This window comes from Rhamphochromis sp. 'chilingali' (genome assembly GCF_963969265.1).
Source record: "Rhamphochromis sp. 'chilingali' genome assembly, chromosome: 10".
NCBI lineage: Eukaryota > Metazoa > Chordata > Actinopteri > Cichliformes > Cichlidae > Rhamphochromis > Rhamphochromis sp. 'chilingali'.
The window spans coordinates 10,115,185-10,140,778 of record NC_137937.1 but is presented as its reverse complement, the minus strand read 5'-3'; the positions used below and the strand labels follow the sequence as shown (position 1 = coordinate 10,140,778).

Genomic DNA, 25,594 nt, shown 5'->3' with positions numbered 1-25,594 from the left:
TTCTATTCGGTGTTGCTGTAGCCTTTTGTTAAGAGAGGTTTTATTTTGATAGGTATGACAGGACATTTAGATTGCTTTTTCCAAAGAACTGGAAAGCACGTAAACGTAAAAACTTTGGCATAAGAAAGGTACATGGCAACATTCTTTGCTTGACTTTAGTCTAAAAAGGTAAGCTAGAGATTGTATCTTGCGGTTTCTCACCGAGGGACTCTGTCACCGCAGACCTACTAGTTTAGTGTTTCTTTTCCACTCCATTGTCCTCTTGGGTAACGGAACAGAGCTACACACACATGCAAAAATGAGAATTACAACTTTACAGTTAAAGTTAAATGTGATATTAAAGGTAAGGTTGGAACTGTAGGTAGACGCTGTTTCCATATTACGTTGGAATCCCGTCAACCAGGATCAGCCTCGTTATGATCCGTGTTGTATTTGGATCTTTTATATGATGACAAGCAAATAAGCGAGAAGTAAGTTTAGTAAACAAAGTGAAAACGTTGTCTTTCCCCATGTCGAGCTTTGTACTAATTCAGATATAGATACGCATGCGGCAGGGTTGCAGTGTGTCAGCGCGGGAGGGAGTGTCTGGTTACCAACAGTCAGTGAGAGCTGGAGGTGATCTTTAACCCAGATTTCTGCTCTGTGACCTCGTTTCGATCAGCTGGAGAGAACAAAGATTTAATGAGTAAAGAGTCACATGAAAGGTTGGGCTTTGCAAAGTTTTCAAACATTGTTTTAGGGTGGCATTTTCTTTCTTTCTTTTGAAAATAGGCATGGAAGACAATGATGAAGAGGAGCTCTGCAATAAGTCCAGTAATCCAGTAAGTCATTTGTTAAACTTCAGTGTCTAAGTCTTATGTCCTTAAAGCTACGTAAAAAAAAAAATCCCTCTGCTAATTGAATGATCATTTACACTGCAGAGTTGCAGCACCTCATTACAGGGAGTGCAGAATTATTAGGCAAGTTGTATTTTTAAGGAATAATTTTATTATTGAACAACAACCATGTTCTCAATGAACCCAAAAAACTCATTAATATGAAAGCTGAATGTTTTTGGAAGTAGTTTTTAGTTTTAGCTATTTTAGGGGGATATCTGTGTGTGCAGGTGACTATTACTGTGCATAATTATTAGGCAACTTAACAAAAAACAAATATATACCCATTTCAATTATTTATTTTTACCAGTGAAACCAATATAACATCTCCACATTCACAAATATACATTTCTGACATTCAAAAACAAAACAAAAACAAATCAGCGACCAATATAGCCACCTTTCTTTGCAAGGACACTCAAAAGCCTGCCATCCATGGATTCTGTCAGTGTTTTGATCTGTTCACCATCAACATTGCGTGCAGCAGCAACCACAGCCTCCCAGACACTGTTCAGAGAGGTGTACTGTTTTCCTTCCTTGTAAATCTCACAGTTGATGATGGACCACAGGTTCTCAATGGGGTTCAGATCAGATGAACAAGGTGGCCATGTCATTAGTTTTTCTTCTTTTATACCCTTTCTTGCCAGCCACGCTGTGGAGTACTTGGACGCGTGTGATGGAGCATTGTCCTGCATGAAAATCATATTTTTCTTGAAGGATGCAGACTTCTTCCTGTACCACTGCTTGAAGAAGGTGTCTTCCAGAAACTGGCAGTAGGACTGGGAGTTCAGCTTGACTCCATCCTCAACCCGAAAAGGCCCCACAAGCTCATCTTTGATGATACCAGCCCAAACCAGTACTCCACCTCCACCTTGCTGGCGTCTGAGTCGGACTGGAGCTCTCTGCCCTTTACCAATCCAGCCACGGGCCCATCCATCTGGCCCATCAAGACTCACTCTCATTTCATCAGTCCATAAAACCTTAGAAAAATCAGTCTTGAGATATTTCTTGGCCCAGTCTTGACGTTTCAGCTTGTGTGTCTTGTTCAGTGGTGGTCGTCTTTCAGCCTTTCTTACCTTGGCTATGTCTCTGCGTATTGCACACCTTGTGCTTTTGGGCACTCCAGTGATGTTGCAGCTCTGAAATATGGCCAAACTGGTGGCAAGTGGCATTTTGGCAGCTGCACGCTTGACTTTTCTCAGTTCATGGGCAGTTATTTTGCGCCTTGGTTTTTCCACACGCTTCTTGCGACCCTGTTGACTATTTTGAATGAAACGTTTGATTGTTCGATGATCACGCTTCAGAAGCTTTGCAATTTTGAGACTGCTGCATCCCTCTGCAAGATATCTCACTATTTTTGACTTTTCTGAGCCCGTCAAGTCCTTCTTTTGACCCATTTTGCCAAAGGAAAGGGCGTTGCCTAATAATTATGCACACCTGATATAGGGTGTTAATGTCATTAGACCACACCCCTTCTCATTACAGAGATGCACATCACCTAATATGCTTAATTGGTAGTAGGCTTTCGAGCCTATACAGCTTGGAGTAAGACAACATGCATGAAGAGGATGATGTGGACAAAATACTCATTTGCCTAATAATTCTGCACTCCCTGTATAAAGACTTAGTGTAGCTGTTCACCTCAGTCAGATCAGAATATTTTATTAACCCCAGGAGAAAATAGTTTTGTTGTAGATGCTCAATTAAAATACAAGTATGAAAGATGGAGCATGTAAATCTTCTATATAAATAATAAGGCCCTCAAAGAGTAATGTTGAATAAAATATTACAAAGTAAGTGATGCATGTACAAGAAAGAAGTAAACAAGATATTGTAAACAAGATATTACAAGTGAATATAATCCCGGAGGAGTTGTAAAGATTAAACCCACAGATAGACCCATAAAGAGTTTAATTTCCACAGGTAGGAATGATTTGGCATTCTGTGGTGCATCGTGTTCAAATGGCTTACTTGAGTCAGAAGATAAAAAGAACTAAGGGGCATAAGATAAGAGAAAATATTAGATGTACCATAAGGTGAGGATGATTTTGAGCCGTGATTCATGCAAACATGCTCTAGTAGTAGAACATGTAATCAGTAAAAGAAACCGTTTATGTCTTTCCCCCCATAAAGACAACATTAATGACAGAGTTTTGACACCTCAGTATATATAAATAAAGTTCTGGTTTGATGACTACCAGTATGTTAGTTTATGAGTTTTTCCAAGGGCAACTACATAGTCAAAGATCACCCTCACTAACATCTGATGCACACCAAGTCATTTTGTTCTATAAGAAGGCCTGAAATATGACAGAAAAGAGCTTCAAGGCTTACTCCTAGTCTGCTTTCATTGAGTAAGAAGAAGTTAAGGGGTTGTTACATGGAAACAAGAAAGCAAATAAAAAAATAATTTCAGTCTGAAGAAAGTTAATGGGGGATGACTTAAAACAATTTGTTTTAGAGGTTGAACTGTAGGGCTGTACAAAGGATCAGCATAGAGTAATTAAGAATTCAAATCAATATTTATTTATATAGCACATATTAAAACAACAGTGTTGACCATAGTGCTTCACAGTCAGTAAAAACATGAGACAGTTAAAACAAACAATAAAACAGGACGACAAACAATAGGTAACAACACAATAAGCTAGAACAGCCAACTAGTTAGAATCAAAGGCCAAAGTAAAAAGATAAGTTTTAAGACGTGATTTAAAAGACTGAATAGACTCGGCAGTACGAATATGAACAGGGAGGTGATTATAACTTTGAGTACATAAAATAAGTCTAATAGACCCCAGGAATAAAAACACGGAGCTGGAAATTAACAGATATTTTCCACTGTGGCTCTCAATTACAACTAATATATTATAGAATATTGTGCAATGCTTTATCAGACTGTTAGATCTTTTGTGTGAAAACAGACTGTATTTTAATCTTGTCTTGACTGTTCCCAAACCTGATTCTTTTCTGAATGCACAGCCTGGCTCACCTTCAGCTGTGAGTCATTTCATTTCCTTTGTGTTGTCTCTGATGTTTCATAAGCTGGTTCCGCTGGATAGGCTTAAGGCCACGATGGAACTTTTTGTGGAGGAACGGACAGAAGCCAATATGGTAAACAGTGGAAGTTGGCTTGTGTGCCTTTATATACTAAACGATATATAACAAAAAACTGAAAGGAAACAAAAGAAAGAATTAAGTAAATTCATGCAAATAGTGACTAAGTGTGAATGCTTTCTGTTATTACTGTATGTTTAAATATTATTTATATTCCTTTAAAGGTACTCATTGTATTCAGAATAAGTTAAATTTAGAAGAATTTCCACCAGCAGGGGTGGTGTTTTACTTTCTGGTAAAAGACCACTCCTGCTAGTGGAAATTGTCCACCCATGTAATAAGAAAAGGCAGTATTTAGCCTGACACATATTCTGTTTAACAGACAAAAGCTACAACCTATTGATCCTTCAATACATAGATATATACATCTGTAGATTGATGTAGTGATCTGTTGATAGAGAGATCTATAACTATCAGGTGATAAGAAGCCAGCTGAATGGTAGAAAAAGATCCAAGCCAATGCATTCACCCTGTCGGTCATTAGAGATACCCAGCTGGAATAATAAGCTGGTCACAGGAGGAGATAGATGCCACCGAGGTCTTCACATGTATTCTAGCACCCTAAGGCTCTATGAGCAACAGAAAGAGGGAGGGTGAGGGTTAAGGAGTGTCAGAGCCACAATCCAAGATGAAACACGGAGCATCTGCGAATACATCCCTCTGAATGGGATGTTCCATTGACAGAGAGAGGAAGTGGCAGACATCAAGAAATCCTACCAGTGGCCAGAAATGGGCGGACTAAAGAAAAGGATAGAGGTTTTTTATCATGGCAGCACAAGAACAGGCACTAAGCATCAGATCAATAGAGGCAGGACTCTATTACAGCTGACAGGTTCTAGACTGCAAAGGTGCCATGGAACTGATCAACACAGAGCAGCAGGATGCAAGGTGCAAGCTGAGACCGCAAACACCAAGGCACAACCAGTTGGCTAGAATCTGGAACATCTGTACCACATATGGACAAGAAGTCCCCAAGTCCAGATGGGAGACACCACTAAAGGTGGTTGAGAACAGTGGAGCTAAGGTCCTGTGGGACTTCCAGTTCAGGACAGACTAGCAGGCGCTGGCACAGTGGGGTTTGACAAGGAGCAGCACCATCTTGTGGTAAAAGTTGGTCTTGCATGAAAGTATGGTTTGGTCCTATTTTAACTTAAGCTGTTTATTTTCTCATTACAACACAGGCAAGCTTTTACTTTTTTAGGTACACAAATGTGCAAGTGAAAGTGTTTTGATGTTGGGTATGCTGTTTTTTTTTTTTTTTATTTCTTCCAGTGGACAGCTGTACTGATCGGAGCAGTGATGGTGATGTCTGTCGTTGGAGTTGTTGTGTTCCTCCTTTACAGACGATACAAACTATCAAGTCAGTTCTCTGCAGGCTGCACACCCCAAACCCATGCTGTTTCAGTGTATCTAAAAATATTCAGTGATGAACAAGTTGCAGAGCTCAGAGTCATAAACCTTATAGTTTAAGTATAAGAGTTTTCTAGTCTACCATTGATATGACTGTTTTAGCTGATGTTTGTTGTTAAAGTATTACTGCAGGGTGAGGTTTAAATGCAAAAATAGCTTATAAAACGTTTTGAATGTAAACTATTAGATACTAAATACTATTTGTACTACTATTTCTGTCTTGGTTAGTTACATTAAACAGGTGCAACTGAAACAAAGAGGTGGACAAACTGTCCATAAGTTAATGTAATTCAAGTCAATGATGGTATGTCTTCAGCCCTGATTTAAAATACATAAATAACTTAATTAAACAGAGTTGCAGTAAAAATGTGACAGTAAGGTGACCTTTAGCAGATAGCCTGAGACTATTGGACAGTGCTTATTGAAGGAGCAGTGTTTTATAAATCAACAGTTACATTGCAGAGTTAGATTTCCTGCTCTGTGCTGAGCACAGACAGATCTTACAGAGGTTTTGTGGTTCTTTTAGAGGAGGAGGCTGGGGTCCCCCACTACCGTTTTAGGAAGCGAGACAAAGTGATGTTCTACGGCCGAAAGATCATGAGAAAGGTAAGTTATTTCTTGATGCACACTTTGAGGGCACCATCACCCCCAGCAGGCGCCCTTCTGTTGTGTGTGTTTTATAAACCATGTGTCCACAGTCTTTGTTGTCTGTTATCATATTTTGTTTTTCTTTTATTAATCAAGCTAAAGATGATGGCAAGAAACAAACTTATTCAGGAATCTTGATGACTCATTTGAATGCTATTTTTGTATACTTCACTGCATGATCACTAATAGTTTGCAGAAGTCTTTACTGAGTGACAAATGTTAGCTGAGGTTGCACTGACCATTTTTTGAGTAATTGATGATACTTAAAAAAACTGAAAATTTTACAGAGAAAAACAAAACCTCAATGCAGGTCTGCAACGTCATGTATATGCTGTACAAGTTACAGAGAACCTCAATCTCTTATAAGCAATCATTTAGTGAAACAGAAGAGACCTTGGGCAAAACCATACACTGTATATAAAAGATGGACATAGCCACCATTATGTTACTTACCCAATTCAGGACTCTGCATTTCAAGGCCTCACCATTAGTGTTTTGGCCACCATAGTGTGAGGCTTCTCAGAGCTAAAAGTGACTGTAATTGTACAAGAGTGTGGAGCACTAACTTATCAGCTAACATGTGTATTCCAAAAATACCCGAAGTTCACCCACTAAAACTGAAGCACAAACTTGCTGAGTCGTCTGTAGGCACCAACAGGACAAACAGAGTCAAGATGTTCAGTTTAGTGACTCAGGCTCTGCTAGTTACTAAAGCATTTTAACACAAGGGTTTATGGGGAATAGTCATAGACAGGAGAACAGACAGTATAGTCAACCAGTCATCCATTGGTTTGTCATATTCAGTTTTGAATCCTGGGAGTAAGAGTTTTTGCTGTCACCATCTTGCTGTCTTGAAATTTAACCCTTTAAAACCGGTCAGAGCGTGTCCGCATCGTTTTGCGTAACTATTTTTAAATCCACATAGAACCGGAACCACGTAAGTTAGCACAATGATTTTTTTTTGGCATATGAAACTGTAGTAGTTGTACTTACATCTTATGCCATCAGCTTGCCCTAGGTCACGGTTTCCTTCCACATATAGCTTTTGTAAAATATACTTTACAGTATATAAAAATTGGTGTATCTCAAAAATAGAACTATGAAGACACTCAAAATAAATTTCCTGTGATGGGAAACTATTTTGTGTAACTTTTTTGACAAGCAATAATGGCTTATAAATGCTGAAAAAATTAGTGTGCTGGAATTTAGCTGGTGCTAACAGCCTTGTCATTAGGCATGGCTGCTAGAGAGAATCATATACCTTACAGTATCTATATCTATCTATACTGGCACGTGTATTATCATCAGAATGCCTTCTGTGTAGCATCATGTTTCTCTTTCTTGCTGTTGCAGGTTCAGACACTTTCCTCGGTGCCTGCTTCCAACTCAAACTCAGCCGTGCGGCAGCGAGTGAGGAAGAGGACTAAAGTTCTTTCTATAGCTCGCAAGTGAGCCCCTGTATAAACAGAAGAAGAAACATAGTGTAAAAAAAAAAGCAAAACAGCAACAAAGTGTGATAAGTGTGTCTGTTTTAGGATCCTGCGCATTCGTAGGGAGCCCCCGACCCTGCAGCCCAAGGAGCCTCCTCCCTGCCTGCTGGAGGCTGACCTCACTGAGTTTGACGTGCAGAACTCCCATTTACCCTCTGAAGTGCTGTACATGCTGAAAAATGTCAGGTCAGTACTCTTGATACATAATGGGCCTCATTCAGCACCAAACTCAGAAAGTAAAGTGATTCACAGAGTGCTAATGAGTGTTAATGTCAAATTAATAATTTGAATAATTCACTCAATTTTTATATTTATATTTCAATGAGTGAGCCTGGTGTCCATGCAGTTCCGTCTTGGGGACCTTCAAATGCAACTTAGTGTTATCTGTAAACCAGAAAAGAATGACTAGGTCATTGTAAGGATTCATCTGTGGTTTCGCAATCAGTATTAGGCATATTCATTCTTTGATATGTAGCATGATTATTCCAGCTAGCAGTAACAGAACTATGCCGTGCGCACACAGGGTGCTCGGGCACTTCGAGAAACCTCTGTTTTTGGAGCTGTGTCGTCACATGGTGCTGATCCAGCTGCACCAAGGAGAGGGACTCTTCCGACCCGGTGACACTGATGACAGCATTTACGTGGTTCAAGATGGCCGCCTGGAGCTGTGCGTCCACGAGAATGTAAGCACCCGTGCAGCTTCATACAGTTAAATGAGCTGAATATAAAGGGCTAGTATTGATTCGGGGGGCACATTCTTTTTGATTATTAACGCTCCAGATGAGTACCAGTGCTTCTTTCTGTTAGGTCAAAATGATTGATCACGCCAGCTTGAAAAAAAGGAATTCAATTGAATGGAATATTTTCTTTCTCTCTTTGTAAAGCCTAGAGATGGTTGTGCTGGAAACTACCAGTAGATCAGCAGTTTCTGAAATCGTCAGACCAGCCCATCTATCACCAACAACCATGCCATGTTCAAAGTTATTTAAATCACCTTCCCTCCCCATTCTGTTGCTCAGCTTCACCAGGATGTCTTGACTGGCTCGGTTCTTGTGTGCTGTTTTTCTGTTCTGATGTTCTGTTCTCACTGTGTTTATTACTGCAGGATGGCACCGATGCCGTAGTGAAGGAGGTGTTACCTGGAGACAGTGTTCACAGTTTGCTCAGCATCCTGGACATCATCACTGTATGTGTGCGGTCCCTCTCTCTCTTCATATATCTCTCACTGCACTGCTAATTGAGGAATTCTTTTTGCATTTTCTGTATTAGCGATTTCTTGGTTTCATAAAGCATTTTACTGCGAAACATCTCCTCTGATCTGCATCATTTAATTTTCAGGGTTACCCAGCACCTTATAAAACAGTATCTGCGAGAGCTGCAGTTCCCTCAGCTGTCCTGCGTCTTCCAGCTGCAGCTTTTCAGTCAGTGTTTGAGAAGTATCCAGAAACTCTGGTTCGTGTCATCCAGGTAAAGTGTCCACAGAAAAAAATGAATCATATTATTTATTAGCTGGGCTGCAAATACTGTATGTATGCTCTCCACGAGTAAATAGCATTCAGCAAAGCACAGGGCGATGATTAAACTGAATCCACCCTGTACAGCTAAAAAAAACAAACACATTTTCTCTGTCACCTTTCCTTCATTATAGATCATAATGGTGCGGCTTCAGAGAGTGACATTTCTTGCCTTACACAACTACCTTGGCCTTACCACTGAGCTCTTCAACCCGGTAGTGCTCTTTCATTTACCTGTGACATGAATAGTGCAAAACTGTTTTTGATTGGATAATTTCTCCTCGCACTCTTGTGTTGTTGCCTTCTTTTATTAACTCATCATTTTTTCCAGTTATGAAACACTGTCTCAAAACAGAGAGTAGTGCTTACATATAAAGACACTGAGTAAATTCTGTCTGGTGATCCGCAAACAGGTCGTTTGGTAGGACTGGTACTGTACAGTACTACCATTGGTAAAGACAAAAGTCCACAGGACACATTTAACCAAGTAATCTTGCTAACAGAAGTACTTTGTGCTTTCTGCTCTTGTCATGTGAGCCTTATCTTTGTTTCTGCCATTCTTTTCTGTTGCAAAAGCTTTCTATGTTTGTTTTTTCAAAGTGTTTTCTTCAGAGCACATATTTAGTTGTCCTGCAAGGTGTGAGTTATCATTGATAGTGACAAGTACCCTAATGATATCAGCATATAACAATTGTTCTCCATAATCTCAAGAGACCCCTGATTTTTCTTCGAGGCTGCTAAGTTACCGACCTAGAGTTTAGATTTTGGGAATACTATCAGAATATCTGAATTTTGACTCTTTTAAAAAAAAATTTTTTTACCCAAGACCTATGTCTTCATCCAAAACATAGGGGTGGTTTTAAGGTTGGTTGGTCAGCTGCAGACTCCTAGAGGTAGCCTAATCTGTAGTATTAGAAACATGGTTTTGGGCTTTTGAAAAGTTTTTTCTCAAAGTCAGAGTTTAAGTTTGATTCTTACTAATATTGATTTAAGATTTCAGATCATTTAAGAAAATTCTTGCATTAAAAGGTGACTTTGTTGATTAACTTGTGTTTATCAGGAGAGCCAAGCGATCTCCTTGGTGTCTGTGGCAAACGTTCTGTGTGAGACTCATCCACACAAAGGTTTCCGCAGGCAGCAGTCTCACTCTGATGATCTGGGCTCTGAAAAAGCTGACACGGGTCAGAAATAACAGCATTTTCTCAATATGTTCACTATGAGACGTAAGCGATGTGCATCAAGTAAAACTGCTCATGTTATCTGTTTTTTGATGTAGCAGAAAAGTCCAGCCTCTCTTCCATGTCCACATCAAAAACCAAGAGATCCCGCTCCCTCTCCAACCCGATTACTGTTACAGGTATACATACATGCAGTGTCACTGTACACACACATATATGTATACTTCTAAAAAAGTAAGGGAATTGTTGGCTTTTTTGACAGTGCCATGATAAGCGTTTATTGTTTTGCATATTTGTCAAATTTAAACATTTCAGGTCATCAAACAAATGTTAATATTAGACATATCTATCGATTGATCGATAGATAGATAATACAAATACAGGTAAATACAAAATGATCATATACTGTATACAGTGCTGCTGACTTTAACTGAGGATACAGTCAGGAGAATACTTTAAGGCTCTCCTTAATTTGGGTTTCGGTCAGTTTGGGTTTAAACCAGTCTCTGTTCAAACTTGTGGCTTAACCTCGTAGGACCTTCACATATGTGGACATCACATTTTGGGTTATTTAGACTAAAATACTCTTGCTCTACAAGGGCCTGATATCCACTTACGAAGACATTATACTGCTACTGTTCTATCGAAATTTTAAACAATTTGTGTTTTGCAGGGGAAATGTCACCTGACTTCAACAGTACATACGTTCCAGGTGCCAAAGAGGAGACGGTGCCTCATAGTCCTGTCAAGGTCTCTGCATAGAAACTATCTTTGTTACACTTTCAGGGAATTGCTGGTTTATGTTGAACATTGGGCATACAGGGCATCTAACTGTGCACCCATCACACCATATATGCACATACACAGTTACTAGAATGAGTGTGGATCTCACACACATTGTTTTTTTTGTCTTTACCTCCTCAGTCTATTCTAAAGAAGAGTGTGACAGTGCAGCAAACTCCATCTGCTGTGTACCATTACAGTGATGCAGGAGGAGGAAGTGTCTACCATAATAAAGTCAATGCCATTTTCCAAGCTGCTAAAAAGGATTTGCTGCAGGTCATCCAATTAAAGGTAGCTTACAATGAAAAACCAAAGGTCAACTGAAAACAAATGAGGAGATCGTGTTTTTAGCAACAGTAAAATTCAAAAATATAAACTTTATTAATCCCACAGTGGTTGTATATTTGAGTCCTGGCTACTTCTGAGACTGTCCTCTGTGTGGTTTTTTTGCACATGTCAGGACCCCAGTCTGCTGGATGGGAGGGTGAATCTTCGCCAGGTCAAAGCTGGATCTGTTGTAGGCCACCAGGGAGACCAGGTCAGTTTAATGACAACGGACAAGAATCCTCATCCTCCTCTTGCTCCTCCTTGTGCTTCTTCTCCTTCGTCTCCTTCGGTTTCTTCTTCTTCTGCTTGCTTTGGATTACCAATGATTATTGTAATTGGAGCAAAGTAATATTCTTACATTTAACTGGCTATTAGTCTCAGTAGCTCAGTTTAATAAAACAAATGCAGGTCTTAAAGGTTCTCTGTCACATCTGTTTTCTTTCTTTTCTTGACGTTTACTGTTCCTCGTTTAATCAGGGTACTTGTGGATATTAAAAACTGGGCTGATCAAACACATCAGCTGATACTGATTTAAGAATGTGTTGCTCAGTTTTAAAGAGGATATGTTTTAAACCATGGGAGAGTCAGCAGAAACAAATGAGCATCAGGCTGCTGAAACTGCAGGAAAATCCAGCACTATCACCTTTTTGGTTTCATGCCACTGACTGGTGAAAAGTCACAAGACCTCATTTTCTTCTCTACATGTTTTTCAGGACGTGAGTGTGGCCTTTGTCATCTCAGGGCTGCTCCATGTCTATCAGCGTATGATAGACCGCGAAGAGGAGACCCTGCTTTTTGTTACTCACCCCGGGGAGTTGGTGGGTCACCTGGCTGTCCTCACAGGGGAACCCCTCATCTTCACAGTGCGAGCGCACCGAGACTGCACCTACCTCTCCATTTCCAAGGCCCATTTCTATGAGTATGGCCGAGCACATGCACAAGCAGTCAGCTGTTTGCTTGCCTCAGTGTCACAGCCAGGCTTCAAATACATCTTAATTTTAAACTTTGCAGGATTATGCGCGAGGAGCCCAGGGTGGTGCTGAATGTGGCTCACACTGTGGTGAAGAGGATGTCGCCATTTGTTAGACAGATCGACTTTGCCCTGGACTGGATGGCTGTGGAGGCTGGACGTGCCGTCTACAGGTACTTTTACTAAAACTGTTAATGTGCAGGCAACATAAACTGCAATTACTTTCGATTCAAAAAACTTCCTTAATCTATGGAAACACTTTTAAGTTTAATTATTAATTGTGATGGAGTCAAAACACCTAAAAATTTGCCTTCACATTCCCATTCAGTCCACTTGCACTTGTCCATCTGCAGTGTGCGCTAAATGTCATCCAGTGTAAACAAAGCAGCCAATGAAGTTGAATTTCATTTTGAGAAATAGAGCATGAATTTCCATGATGTTCTCACATGCAAGGTGTCATAACAGCTCCGAAAATAGCAGCAGAACTAAAAGCAGATGACTATGAAGTGGGAACTTTAAGTGGGAACTTTATGATCACAGCTTATAAATGTGTGATTTAAATTGATGGACTTTTTTTCTTACATGATTGCCTGTTTGCTTTTAGACAGGGAGACAAGTCAGACAGCACCTTCATCGTCCTCAGTGGCCGACTGCGCTCTGTCATTGCAAAGGATGATGGGAAAAAAGAGCTTGCCGGGGAGTATGGCCGCGGAGATCTAATTGGTGTGGTGAGTTGTTAGAATTGTGACCTCCTGTTTAAGTTTGAGAGAAAGTTTTAGAAAAAACGAAAGACGTGGAAAAACAATATTTTGTACCATAACATCTCTTTCATGATTGAACAGGTTGAGGCCCTGACCCACATGAACCGAGCCACCACAGTCCATGCTGTTAGGGACTCAGAGCTGGCCAAGCTCCCTGAAGGAGCTCTGAACTCGATCAAGAGGAGATATCCCCAGGTTGTCACTAGGCTGATTCATCTGCTGGGGCAGAAGATTCTGGGCAACATGCAACAGGTCACTGGACCCCTGGCTGGTAATCTTTTACTGTTTTTACTTTGTGTGTTTTGTGGTTTAGGTCCACTTAGACAAGGTTCACTGTAAAACAGTACAAAGTTGTCCTGACTGATCCCTTTATTCTACAGAGGTGAAACAGTAGAGTTACAAAGGAATCAGTGCTGAGGTGAACTGATCGATCTTTTTACTGTTTCTGTAGTTTCTCCTCTTTGACTTTCAACTATCAAACATCAGAAATTTGTGGTGTAGGTGGTCGTGGGTGGAGTTTTAAGTCTTGATTATAAATTTTTAGATAAATTTTTGGAGAATATTGGCTTTGACCATTAAATTTCTTTGCTGTGGCATCAGTTTGCATAGTGTGTGAGTGTGTCTGAGAATTGTGCTAGCCTGTGTCACATGCTAGAAGCATGAGCGTTTGAAACCCTGGAATTCATATTGGAAACACTATGAACAATGTACAGAAGATTATATTGCATATGTGAAATATCTAATGGCAGAAACTCTTCAGCTCGTAGTTTAGGTCTCCACACGCCTACCAGCAAGTGGGATGCTGGCAACCCAGTCTCCAACCTGTCCACTGTGGCCATCCTGCCTGTGTCCGAGGAGGTTCCACTCACTGCATTCACTCTGGAGCTACAGCATGCGCTCTGTGGCATTGGTACACACACACACACACACACACACACACACACACACACACACACACACACACACACACACACACACACACACACACCATTAAAACAGATGAAGGGAGTAATACTGATTATTCCAGTATTACTGATATGGGATACTATTAGCTATTAGCTATTAAAAAGGGGGGCATACTGTTAAGTTTAAACAACTTAATGCAAGTCTTTCTACAGGTCCCACTTTACTCCTGACCAGTGACAACATAAAACAGCGCCTGGGTTCTGCTGCTCTGGACAGGTAGATCACGGAAATAAATACAGCTGTAGTTGAAATTGACTTCTGCAGTTTTTCATAGGTTGATCTAACTCTAATGCAGTGACATGCTTCTACCTCATCTCTACCTCAAGTGTCCACGAGTACCGCCTGTCCAGTTGGCTTGGCCAGCAGGAAGACATCCATCGCATCGTCCTCTACCAGTCTGATCCCAGCCTCACACCATGGACCCAGCGCTGCATCCGCCAGGCTGACTGCATCATCATTGTGGGACTGGGTGAGCAGGAGCCCACAGTGGGCGAGGTCAGTGTAAATATTACCTTATTTTGTAGAGTTTGAGAAGAATGTGAGTTAAAGCTGCAGGAGATGTTACTATTCCACAGCCAGCCAATTACAACAGCTTTTCATTCGCTTTTCTTTCCAAGCTCCTTAGATAATGCTTGTGTTGAATTTCAAGAGAAATCAGAGGGAAATTCTTTATTTGGGAAACATCTCCTGGGTACATAGATACCATATAGAAGTTGTAGAAACCACATCTGTTTGTGACACTTAAATACAAGTCTGCGTTAAAGGTGTTTATTGCATTCATAACGACCTGAGTGAAAGCTCTCTGCTCATGTTCTGCATGTGTAGTTGGAGCGAATGTTGGAGAGTAGTGCAGTCCGAGCCCAGAAGCAACTCGTGCTGCTTCACAGAGAGGACGGCCCACCGCCCAGAGGGACGGCAGAGTGGCTCAACATGCGAAGCTGGATCTCCAGACACCATCATCTGTGTTGCCCCCGCAGGGTGTTCTCCAGGAGGAGTCTACCCAAGCTGGTACAGACTACAGAGTCTTCACTAACCACTGACCTGGTTAGCAAATGCCTACATCTCTTTTCTGTGTCTGTGACTGCTTTTTTCAGAGGGAGTTATACCAGCGTGTGTTTGAAAAATGTCCAGATCGTCATTCTGACTTCTCCCGCCTGGCCAGGATCTTGACCGGAAACAGTATCGCCCTGGTGCTAGGTGGAGGGGGCGCAAGGTAGTTCTGCTGCTTGGGAACATATTTATTGATTAACCACTTAAAAAGGCTTTGTTCAGCTAACTGAAGTTTTGCACTTTTGCGCTTAGATCCGTGAAAATATAAATGTCTAAATTAGTGCCAGCCGCTGGTCTCAACCTCTTGCTTACAACCCCTACCCACTCTCCTTACTTCAACAAGAAAACCCCACTCACTCACAAATTCACCTGCTACATGGAAGGACACATGGCGTATGTCCACACTGCCAAAATGTTTGTTTGATGTAGCAGAAGAGGCGAATACAGAAAGATAGTGAGGAAAAAAAATCACAGTATACCGAACGTGTGGATTTATTTATTTAGTTTGCTCAGTTTTTCTTTCTTAGTTTGATTGTTTTTGCCCTAACTCATCTGATAAGTAAATGAAAATATAGACATTTGGTTAGCAAGGTGCTGATACGTTTTTACAGGTGGACATAAGACCATATTGATATTTTGTTGATTACCATATGAGCCTTCCTCAGGTTGGGAATATCTGCGCCAGAGTTTTGGGTACACCTTACTGTTACTGCTACATTAGGATTTGAATACATCTGACGCCTGAGTTATTCTTACTGAAATATTAGATCAGCAGAACAGTTCTTTTTTTGTGTGTTTTTCTTGTTGTGTAATGACTGTTTCTTTTTTCACCGCTCTGGCTTATCCTGGAGCTCTGGCAAGGTAGGGACCTAAGACACCCGATGATCACATGACTACAGCAGTAATGCTTTTACATGTGACCTATTATTGAATCTGTAGATTCAGTCTTAGCCATAGGTATTTGCTGTGTGTCATCTATGTAAGCACTTGTGGTTACATTTAGTACTTTTACTGCATCAGTACTGGCAGTTCAACTGAACCCTGGGAACTATTTTTTCTTCCGAAATGATTTGCAAATTCTTGCACCGGTGTATTGCTAACACCCTGACAAATATGTTGTATATTGAAATTAATTCAACATAAGCATAGCAGTTGTTGTGAGAACAGCATTTGTAGGACACAACCAACAAGCATTTGTGATATATAATCACACGGTCTTGATGCTGATGCGAGATGAAAGTAAAAGGCATGAAAGTAACCCATTTGCTTACTTAAAAATGAGCTATCCAAGTTGCTTCCTGCCAAAACTGATGAGCACTGCTATCTTTCTGGCTCTATTTAAAATCATCTGAAATATTTTTATATCAGCACTTAAACATGCCCAGTAAATTGCCAGCTGTGTCCTATTTTGGTAGCTTCACCAACATGAATAGGCAGTTTCTGCTTTATTAGCTAAAACTCGATATTTTGTGCCTATTAGTGTAAATATTTTTATATAAAGTCTAAATATGAAACTAAATAAAATATCTATTTGAGCAAGATATTATGAATATTTATGGTACATTTTATTAGTAGATTGTGTTTCCTAGCACTTTCTTTATTCTAGCTTTAGCCAAGAAGAAGCTAACAATTAATGTTTCATTAATATTTTTTATAATAAAGCTGTATTTGCAGATACATTTAAACCAGTAAGTAAAAAAACATCCACATGATAATGTAATTGTGCAGTGACACATAATACATCCTGCCTCAAGTCTCCCATCATCACCAATTAAATATAAATTTTATTAAATGCAACGTGATTGTTTAAGGCTGCACTGTCTCCTTGGACTTTACATTCAGTCACTGCGTGCAGGACTTGGGTAGAACTCCTTGTGCACATATTGGTATATGTCTGAAAAGGAAAAGAAATCGTCTAAATGAATGTGTTTCAGAGGCTGCTCTCAGGTGGGCATCCTGCGGGCACTCAACGAGGCGGGGATCCCTGTGGACATGGTGGGTGGCACCTCCATTGGCTCGTTCATGGGAGCACTGTATGCTGAGGAGAAGAGCATCAGTCGAATGAGGGTCCGGGCACACGAGTGGGCCATGGTGTGTGCATGACACACTCTGCTGACACCTGCACTGATATTTTTAAAGAGTTTCACCTCCCTGAAGTTTCACTAGTTTCACTTCCAGATTTCTTTAGACCCAAGTGAAAAGCTGAATTGTTCTTTATCAACCATGGTGTGTTTTTCTTCACTTCCCTTTTTTAAAACTTTCTTCTTCAGGGTATGACTTCATACTTTAAGAAGATCTTGGATCTGACATACCCAGTTACCTCCATGTTTTCTGGAGCCTCCTTCAACTCCAGCATTAGCTCAGTCTTCAAGAACAAACAGATAGAGGTAAGGAGAGTAGCGTTTCAAACACCAGCAGCTTGCATCATGTGCATGTAACACATTTCTTGCAAAGTCACAGCTCACGTGCCTTTCTGTGTTATGTTTTTTTTCTGTTTCCAACCTCTCCACTGCCAGGACCTGTGGTTACCGTATTTCAACATTACAACAGATATCACAGCTTCCGCTATGAGAGTTCATACTGACGGTGTGGGAAACCTCGTTTTTCCTCTAGTACTAGAAGCACTCTGACCATTTAAGGAGCTCCACTCTTTCCTCAGCTCTTTAAGAAGGAGCTGAGGAAAAAGAAGGGAAAATATTAATTTAATTGTGAGATGTTTTGTATTTAACCTAATCATTAATTTGTGGACAGTGTTTTCACACACTTCATACTTGTGACTGTACGATTGTCCTACATGATTAGGTTCGTTGTGGCGTTATGTCCGGGCCAGCATGTCTCTGTCAGGTTACCTGCCACCGCTTTGTGATCCCAAAGATGGACATCTGCTCATGGATGGAGGTTACATCAACAACCTACCTGGTGAGAAACACTGAGAGGGTAGTAAGCTTTTCTACTCGCGCTGTGTACGAGTTGAAGTAAACTGAGGTGATCGCTGTTTGACTCACAAGAATAGTTATGTCAAGGTCCTCTGTATTTGTAAGGTAAAGGATCCACACTAATAATAACAGAGAAAACCCTTAAAGTCAGACAGTCTCTATGAGCAAGCACTTGGTGACAGTGGGAAGGAAAAACTCCCTTTTTAACAGGAAGAAACCTCACATCAGAACATTAGGCTCAAGGAGGGGCGGGCATCAGTCAGACCAGTTGGGGGTGAGAGGAGGGAGACAGGACAAAAGACACTCTGTGGGGGAGAGCCAGAGATTATTAATAACTAACAATTAAATGAAAAGTGGTGTGTAAACACATAGTGAGGGGAAAAACAGTGAGAGAAGAAGAAGCCCTCTGTGCATCATGGGAAGCCCCTAGCAGCCTAAACCTGTTGCAGCATAACCTTGAATCCATAAGGAAGGATTAAAGGTCACCTGATCTACCCTTAACTATGAGCTTTATCAAACCCCCCTCCCCAAAAAACAACATCTTGAATGACTTAATTTACATTCATAGTAAACATGACCAAACTTTCTAATAATGAGATCGCATATGATTTCTGTAAACATGTTTATCATATTGTTAGCTCTGTATGATGCCTCTGAGCACAGACAGCCTTAACATCTGAAACACACAGCCCTGTTTGTGAGCACAGAAGCCCCTCCCACTTGATGTTTCTGTCTTCCTTTTATGAACAACAGCTGATTGGAAGAAAGCTGACTTCGAGAGAGAAGAGCTAAAAGTGCTTATTTCATAGTGAGGATGGTCATTCAGAATATATAAGCAGTCATTCAAATATGGCTATGATGCAAGCAGATGCAGACCACCGTTTAACAACAGATATTAAGAAGACGAAAGTGGGGTGTCGTGAGACAGCATGCTTATCTGCAAACTGCAGAGATGTGCAAAGCCAAAGAAAGTAATATTAGCTTATCAGTGGGCGTATATGATTGGCAGATACACAAAGAAGAATAGAAACAAACATTTTTGACTATATTTATTAGCTGAAAGAGGAAACTGGTTATCAGAATGTGTCTCTCATGATATCTAGCTGACGTGGCTCGCTCCATGGGTGCCAAGGTTGTGATCGCAATCGATGTTGGAAGTCGAGATGAGACCAATCTGACCAACTACGGTGATTATCTGAATGGCTGGTGGTTGCTGTGGAAGCGGTTCAATCCACTGGCTGAGAAAGTCAAGGTGCTTTGATTTTACCACAGCCTGACGTCAACTGTGGGCAGAATGACGGCCACTAAACACTCTTTGTTCTGCCATCATAGCCCTGTCAGACTGAACAAACTTTCCCTCCAGGTCCTGAACATGGCAGAGATCCAAACACGGCTTGCTTACGTCTGCTGCGTGCGGCAGCTGGAGCTGGTCAAAGACAGCGACTACTGCGAGTACATCCGACCGCCTATCGACCGCTACGGCACACTGGAGTTTGGCAAGTTCGATGAGATTGCTGTGAGCTTCTCCTCTCTTCCTCCATGTTTTATTTAATTCTATTTAATCTGCTGGCCCACAAACTCACTGAGAGGTTCACTATCTGCAGGAGGTGGGGTACCAGCATGGGAAGACACTGTTTGATGTGTGGCAGCGCAGCGGTGTGGTGGACAGTATGCTTAAGGACCGACATCAGGAGGAGTTTCATAAGACCAAAACTGGTCACGTGAGTGTAAATAACAATACAAATAGATTGTTCAGCTGCGATCAAGTTCGACTCTTGTTCTTACTCTTGTTATATAAGTTTGTGTCAGATACACAGGTAACCTAACCAGGGCCCTCTACTATAAAACAGCAGCTCGCCACATTTATGACTGTAACGTTTAATAGTCCATCATAACTAACTGCAAACAGATTTACAGACGTTAAATGTTTTCTCCTGTAAAGCAATTTTAATAGTATGTTTTCAGACACGGTTAAACCCTACCTATGATATCAGAGGTTTAATGGTGATCCTTTTCCCTTCATCCATCCATTTTTTTTAACTCTTTATCCAATTCATAGTCACGAGTGGGGCTGGAGCCTGTCACAGCTGTCACAGGGTAAAAAGCCTGCGTTGGACTAACAGGTCAATAGTCCATCGTTGGAGAGAGGCAACCATTCATGTTGACATTCAAACCTTCAGTCACTCAAGCTACTTGTTAATCACCAACTCATGCGGCTAAAGTAAAACAGTTTCTCTCTTTCAGAAACTTTTAGAAACTCAGTTTGAGCACTTTTTGAAGCACTTTGTTGTTTGGCTCCAGCAGAGGGACAAAATAAAAAAACTTTAAAGGTCTTTAATCCTTTAAGCCCTGAGCTGCGTGTCATCATTAAAACTCTGGATCTGAGTTGTTATATTGTTCTACTGCATTATTTTATTCACTGTTCATAGCTCATTAATTATGTAGTGTTTTATTCAGCATTATTATTTAATTTTCTATTTGTGAATATTTATTTACATGTGCATTTATTTTTAAATTGCTCATAATTACATTTTAGTGTATCTATAGACTAAAGTGAATGTTTATTTGCTTATATTATTTGTTTTGGTGTTTGGCTGTCGAGTACTACAGTCTTCAGTCACAGACAGTATGAATCCAGTGAAGGTGGTCTTAAAGTCTTCGCTGGAATGATGAGCTCTGTCTTTCAGGTGGTCACATGTCCAAATGCCTCCTTCACTGACCTGGCAGAGATTGTGTCGAGAATTGAACCCGTCAAGAATGCTTTAATCGAGGGTTAGTAAAATCTAAACTAGAAATCTGATTTCTTACATGAACAACGCATATTACAATCCATACTATAATTTATTATTTTAGCTTCTTTTTATCTGCTCTTCATTTAAAAGCCTGATCAATGAAAGGTTCTCCTGCCGTCTCTGATTTTGTCCGCCTAGAGGAACTCTCCGATGAGTACCAGACAGACTACGATGAAGAGGCGGTGGAAAGTGCACTGTCTGACTATGAGGCGTTCACCCCCGGTAGTGAGCACACAGAGGAGGAGGAGGAGGAAGAGACGGCAGATACTGCTGAAACTGTATGTATTAAATCAAGCTTTACATGAACTTTGTCAATATTTGGCTTGTTTGGACCTCCAAAACACTCAAAAATTAGAAAAATAAAAAGTTACATGTAAAAAAATCTTTTAACAGGATGAAGACGTTCCAGTCAGAGTTCGGCGCCGATTGAAGAACCCCCTGCAAAGTGCTCCTCTGTGATTTCTTGTCAGGTGTGCTATGACTGGAGCACAGTGCTCACTCTCCAGTGCAGTGTTGGCTGTGGTCCAGTGAGCAGCGACATAACACGCTTACTGAACACTTCAGTAAGGTACAGTCGATGCTGCCTTCAGACAGTCACAAGTTGCTGTCGTGGTCTCCTTCGGGCTGATGCGATGCTCTCCTACTGTCAGAGCACCTGTAAAGTTAGGCAGTTTGGCAGAATAGAAGTTTTAATAATGAAATGAATACATCTTAAAAAAACAAGAAACAGTGTGTTTTGTTTTAGCTTGTTTTATCGTCACAGCCTCTGACAGTGTAATTGCACCACCAGTCTTCAAAACCTAATACTTGATAAACACCGAGCCCTTTCTGGGACAGTTCTCTTTCGCCTTGCTGCTTCCGGCCGTGATGTTCTGATCCATACAGTCCTATACAGTATTCTGTTTTATACACATTCAAGTTAAAAACTGTTATGTCGTTACAGAACACTTCAAGTACAGTGTTACCCTCGTTTCCATCCAATAATAAAGGGATTTCTCCTCTTTAAGAACAGTCCGCACACACACACATGTGCCAAATGCACTCTTAACAGTGGCTGTAATAAGCTCTTTCAGACAGTGTGTGCATCATTCACATGTTGAATGTATGTTTTTTTACATGAAGGATTACAAACGTGTATGTCTCCTTTCAGCTTGTGTTCCAGTTTCTGTCTAACTTGAATGCATAATTCAAAGTAGCTGATGATTGAATATATCATTAATGTAGCTATAGATGGTTCTGATCAACAATATCCTCACATGTCATGGCATTAAAGTTGGAAGTATTAGTGATGACTGTATTCTACTTAAGGGAGGTGCTTTCACAGATTCACTGTCACAGGAATCCCCTGGTTGGTGCTAGGTGGGATAAGGCTGTGGGCTGCTCTGCTCTGCCATCACTGATAAAGTACGTTGTTGATTACATTTACACTACACACGTGTCGCCCATAGACATGCCCAAGGACTGATAGACAAATGTACTTGTGTCACGCTCCATGCGAGTTAACATGGAGGGCACAAATTGGAGGAGTGGCTGTCTTGAGAAAGCCCTGGTGTGACACGGGTGTACGACAGATTACAAAGTAACACTGTCACTGCTTGTAAAATCCTATTGAGAAAAATCCTCACATCACAACTTCCCACTGTATATGCACATGGAATTTTTTTATACTCTCTCTCACATAGTGTGTCTCTCATCAAGTTTATTATCAGTTCCAGTTTTCAAAAAGAACCCCCTTAGTGTGCCAACCAAACGTGTTTGACTATTCCAGTTTTTTTTAAAGCCATCCCACCACATTTCAGAGAAACACTGCACTTTTTAATTACTTAAAAAAACTTTTTTGTAACAAAACTATATTTTTGATATTTATCTGACAGCATAAGGTCATTACTTTCATTCTTTCTTATTTTTATAAAAACTGTTGCAGTTTTGAAAGCTTTCGGGTATCTGTTAGAAAAAGCAAATATATTGAGGGTGGTGACTGTGAGCTCTGAGACTATATTCAGAGTTTTATTAATCCATCTCTTTTTTAATGGGCACAGACACTGAGATTTGTTTGTTCAATCAGTGCTGTGAAAGCACTGGTTCTGTGAAACAACTTGGTTTACTTCCTCCTGCTTTTAGGCACCTTTCTTCTGATTGGCTGCCCCTCTCGCTTGCATTTGGAGCAGTCTGAATCCTGAGCTTTTGGCTTAGGAATTACTTGTACATACAGTAAACCATTTGAACTTTGGACATGCCTAATATGAACATCAGCCATTTTGACAGTATGAAACTCACCCACGTTTATGTTGGGTAATTATGGTGCAACATTTGTAACTCTGCAGAGTGTCATCAGTTCCTGAATCACAGCAGAAGAGAACATGCCCATGGCTGATCCAGTCTAGCACCAACCACGCCTAATGGATCATTATTATTCCTCCTGTGCTTTCCATTTCAGAATGGTGTCTTAAAGAAGCACTATGTCTCATATTCTGTTAGTACAATTCATTGGAGAACATTTTATTATGCGTGCTGATACATACTGTGTTTTTATTTGCATAGTGTGTGATTTTTTTTTCTTTTTTTTTAAGAATTAACATTGTCTCAAATTGAAAGTAGCGCATTGTGCACCTATCAGAAATGACCATTTCAGCTTGACCATCACTGACAAGCTAACTGCTGCATGCTTCATAATACATAAATATTACTAAAATACTAATGGTAAAATGATCTAAATTTTAAAAACAAGAATCTAATTTTTCTAACCAAGTATACAGCACACCATTTACCTTGTTGTGGCAGAGAAAACACAGATGTAGCTAATATCACTAACAGTGGCCATGAGACAGCCGAGTTAAATGGGATGAAGAGAACATTGATGCTATTCAGAACAGGTGTTCTTCAGTATGACTGTGCAGGTCAATGCAACTGTGCCATTAAAGGGCCTTACCTTTTTTATGCCTCCTGTCTTTACACTAACCAAACTTCAATTTTAAGGTCTGGAGTAAATGAGTTTTACTATGTAATTTGTCATGCAGTTGCAAGCAGCACTACCTGCCCTGTCTGGGAAATGAGTACCTAACATTAGCTCTGCACTATAATGGATCATTATGCAGTTTAAAGCCAAGTTTTTTAATCACTGTGGTTTATTATGTGGTGTATTAATATTTCATATCAACTGACTGTCCAAGTTTTACAAGAAAACAAAAGTTAAAGTTCCATAGAGGGAATAGTTACCATGACATTGCATGTGAATAACTGAAATCTTTGTTTTCCATTTGTTGTGATGTTTCATCCTTAAACAGAATTATGGAGAGTGATTTTGAATGTTAAATCATCAATACACTGTGTGTGTTTATTTCTTTAATCCGTGGCCTGTCTGAACGCCAAAATGATGCGATACTGCATAAGTCTGCAGATAAAATGTTGTTACTATCTCCAAAATAAAACTGGAAATATATGCTTTTTTCAGATGGTTATTGGTTCACACGACAAACTTATAAACTATAGAATTGTGTAGGCCTTCAACTTGCAGAGTTTCATCATATCAGAGAGCTGAAAAATTTGTTTCAACTCAGTTCAGTTTTTTATTTATCTCAGATATTGTATAGGATATGATGGGGCCTGATTATTCAAAACCTTTTTTGTGAGGAACAGGCTTTTAAAAGCATTTCTGGATTCAACAGGGAACCTATGAAGAGAAGCCAATATGAGAGAGACATTTTTATCTCTAGTCTCTGTTGCTATTCTCACAGTGGCGTTTTGGATTAGAGTAAGTATCCTGTTACACGCCAATTTAATTAGACTTTTTGGGCCAACTACAAAAACTCAGTTTAGCCCAAATTTAGCCATTGAAGAAGAAGAAAAAGATCATCCACCTATATCCTAAAGTCATCATATAGCTTAATAGATGAATGTAAGTGGATATTATCATGTAAAGTCACAAACTCTTCAAACTTTGTAGTAGGCATTGAGCACACTTTATGCACCAAACTGAGGATCTAACTAATGTCTGCAGATAAGGGGAAGCTATAAATAGATGCCAAAGTTTCCATGCCTGGGGAGTGTGACTGAGAAATGGGAGTTGCAACAAGATTGGCAAGAGCAAGAAAAGATTCTCATCTATAAATCTGCTGACGGGGGCATATAGAAATCCTAAAGTTACCATGTGATTATTCAGCTTTAGAGGGGAAGGGAAGTGGGAGTGTGAATGATTTGCATCTTCAGCAGAAGATGCCTCACCAACAGCTCTAAACTTGTTTGTAGATGTGACAAAGTGGCTCACTTCCTGGTGCTTGCACTGACCATTGTTTTCAGTCATGAACTCAACTACAAAACAAAAGGAAGAAAAATCATCAGAAAACAAAACTTGTTTGTTGTGTTGGAATCTAAGCAAAACACAACCACAGAGAAACATACAAATGTCAGGCAATTTCTTCCTAATAATCTGAATAATGTCACAAAAACAGATGGAAGCACTGCATGGCTCTGATGCTCTTCACTGAGGCAGGTAGAAAATGTAAAATTTAGCTTCGTGTTATGTAGTGCATTATGACTTTTTGACATATTTGAGGATTATGTTTTATTTTAGGTCTCCTTATGGGTTGTATACCTTGACTCGGGTGCTGGTAGAAGGCCCACGGCTGATATTTCATTCTGCCTAACCCTGATGAAGACAGAGTTGATACACAGTTGTCTTTTTTTAATGCTAACTTCAACTTTTATCAGAGACTGAGTGCCTCGCTTGTTTTCTGTTATTTGATTTTAATATGTTTCTCTTGAGTGTATCCAAAGGTGTTAT

General features: G+C 40.2%; 1 protein-coding gene across 9 annotated transcripts; it reads left to right on the top strand.

Moving 5' to 3' along the window:
* The first annotated feature begins 506 nt into the window (after window positions 1-506).
* On the top strand, window positions 507-24,253 carry pnpla7b (patatin-like phospholipase domain containing 7b). Of its 9 annotated transcripts, none has more exons than XM_080893025.1 (35): window positions 510-685; window positions 772-821; window positions 3,918-3,986; window positions 5,262-5,349; window positions 5,926-6,005; window positions 7,401-7,495; window positions 7,583-7,723; window positions 8,061-8,220; window positions 8,643-8,723; window positions 8,876-9,004; window positions 9,186-9,266; window positions 10,112-10,232; window positions 10,328-10,408; window positions 10,903-10,979; window positions 11,154-11,303; window positions 11,473-11,550; window positions 12,053-12,258; window positions 12,351-12,482; window positions 12,914-13,037; window positions 13,152-13,341; window positions 13,831-13,980; window positions 14,189-14,252; window positions 14,363-14,531; window positions 14,862-15,044; window positions 15,131-15,249; window positions 17,021-17,177; window positions 17,357-17,473; window positions 17,603-17,672; window positions 17,889-18,005; window positions 19,126-19,274; window positions 19,386-19,538; window positions 19,627-19,749; window positions 20,710-20,794; window positions 20,953-21,092; window positions 21,208-24,253. In XM_080893025.1, the coding sequence occupies exons 1-35, from the start codon at window positions 682-684 to the stop codon at window positions 21,271-21,273; spliced, it is 3,999 nt and encodes a 1,332-aa protein (XP_080749151.1). In that variant the 5' UTR covers window positions 510-681; the 3' UTR covers window positions 21,274-24,253. The 9 variants fall into 9 exon arrangements, 5 of the variants coding, with proteins under 5 accessions (XP_080749155.1, XP_080749154.1, XP_080749153.1 ...); XM_080893026.1 differs by having other exon boundaries at window positions 511-685; window positions 19,627-19,743; XM_080893027.1 differs by lacking the exon at window positions 21,208-24,253 and having other exon boundaries at window positions 509-685; window positions 20,905-21,027.
* Window positions 24,254-25,594: the final 1,341 nt, after the last annotated feature.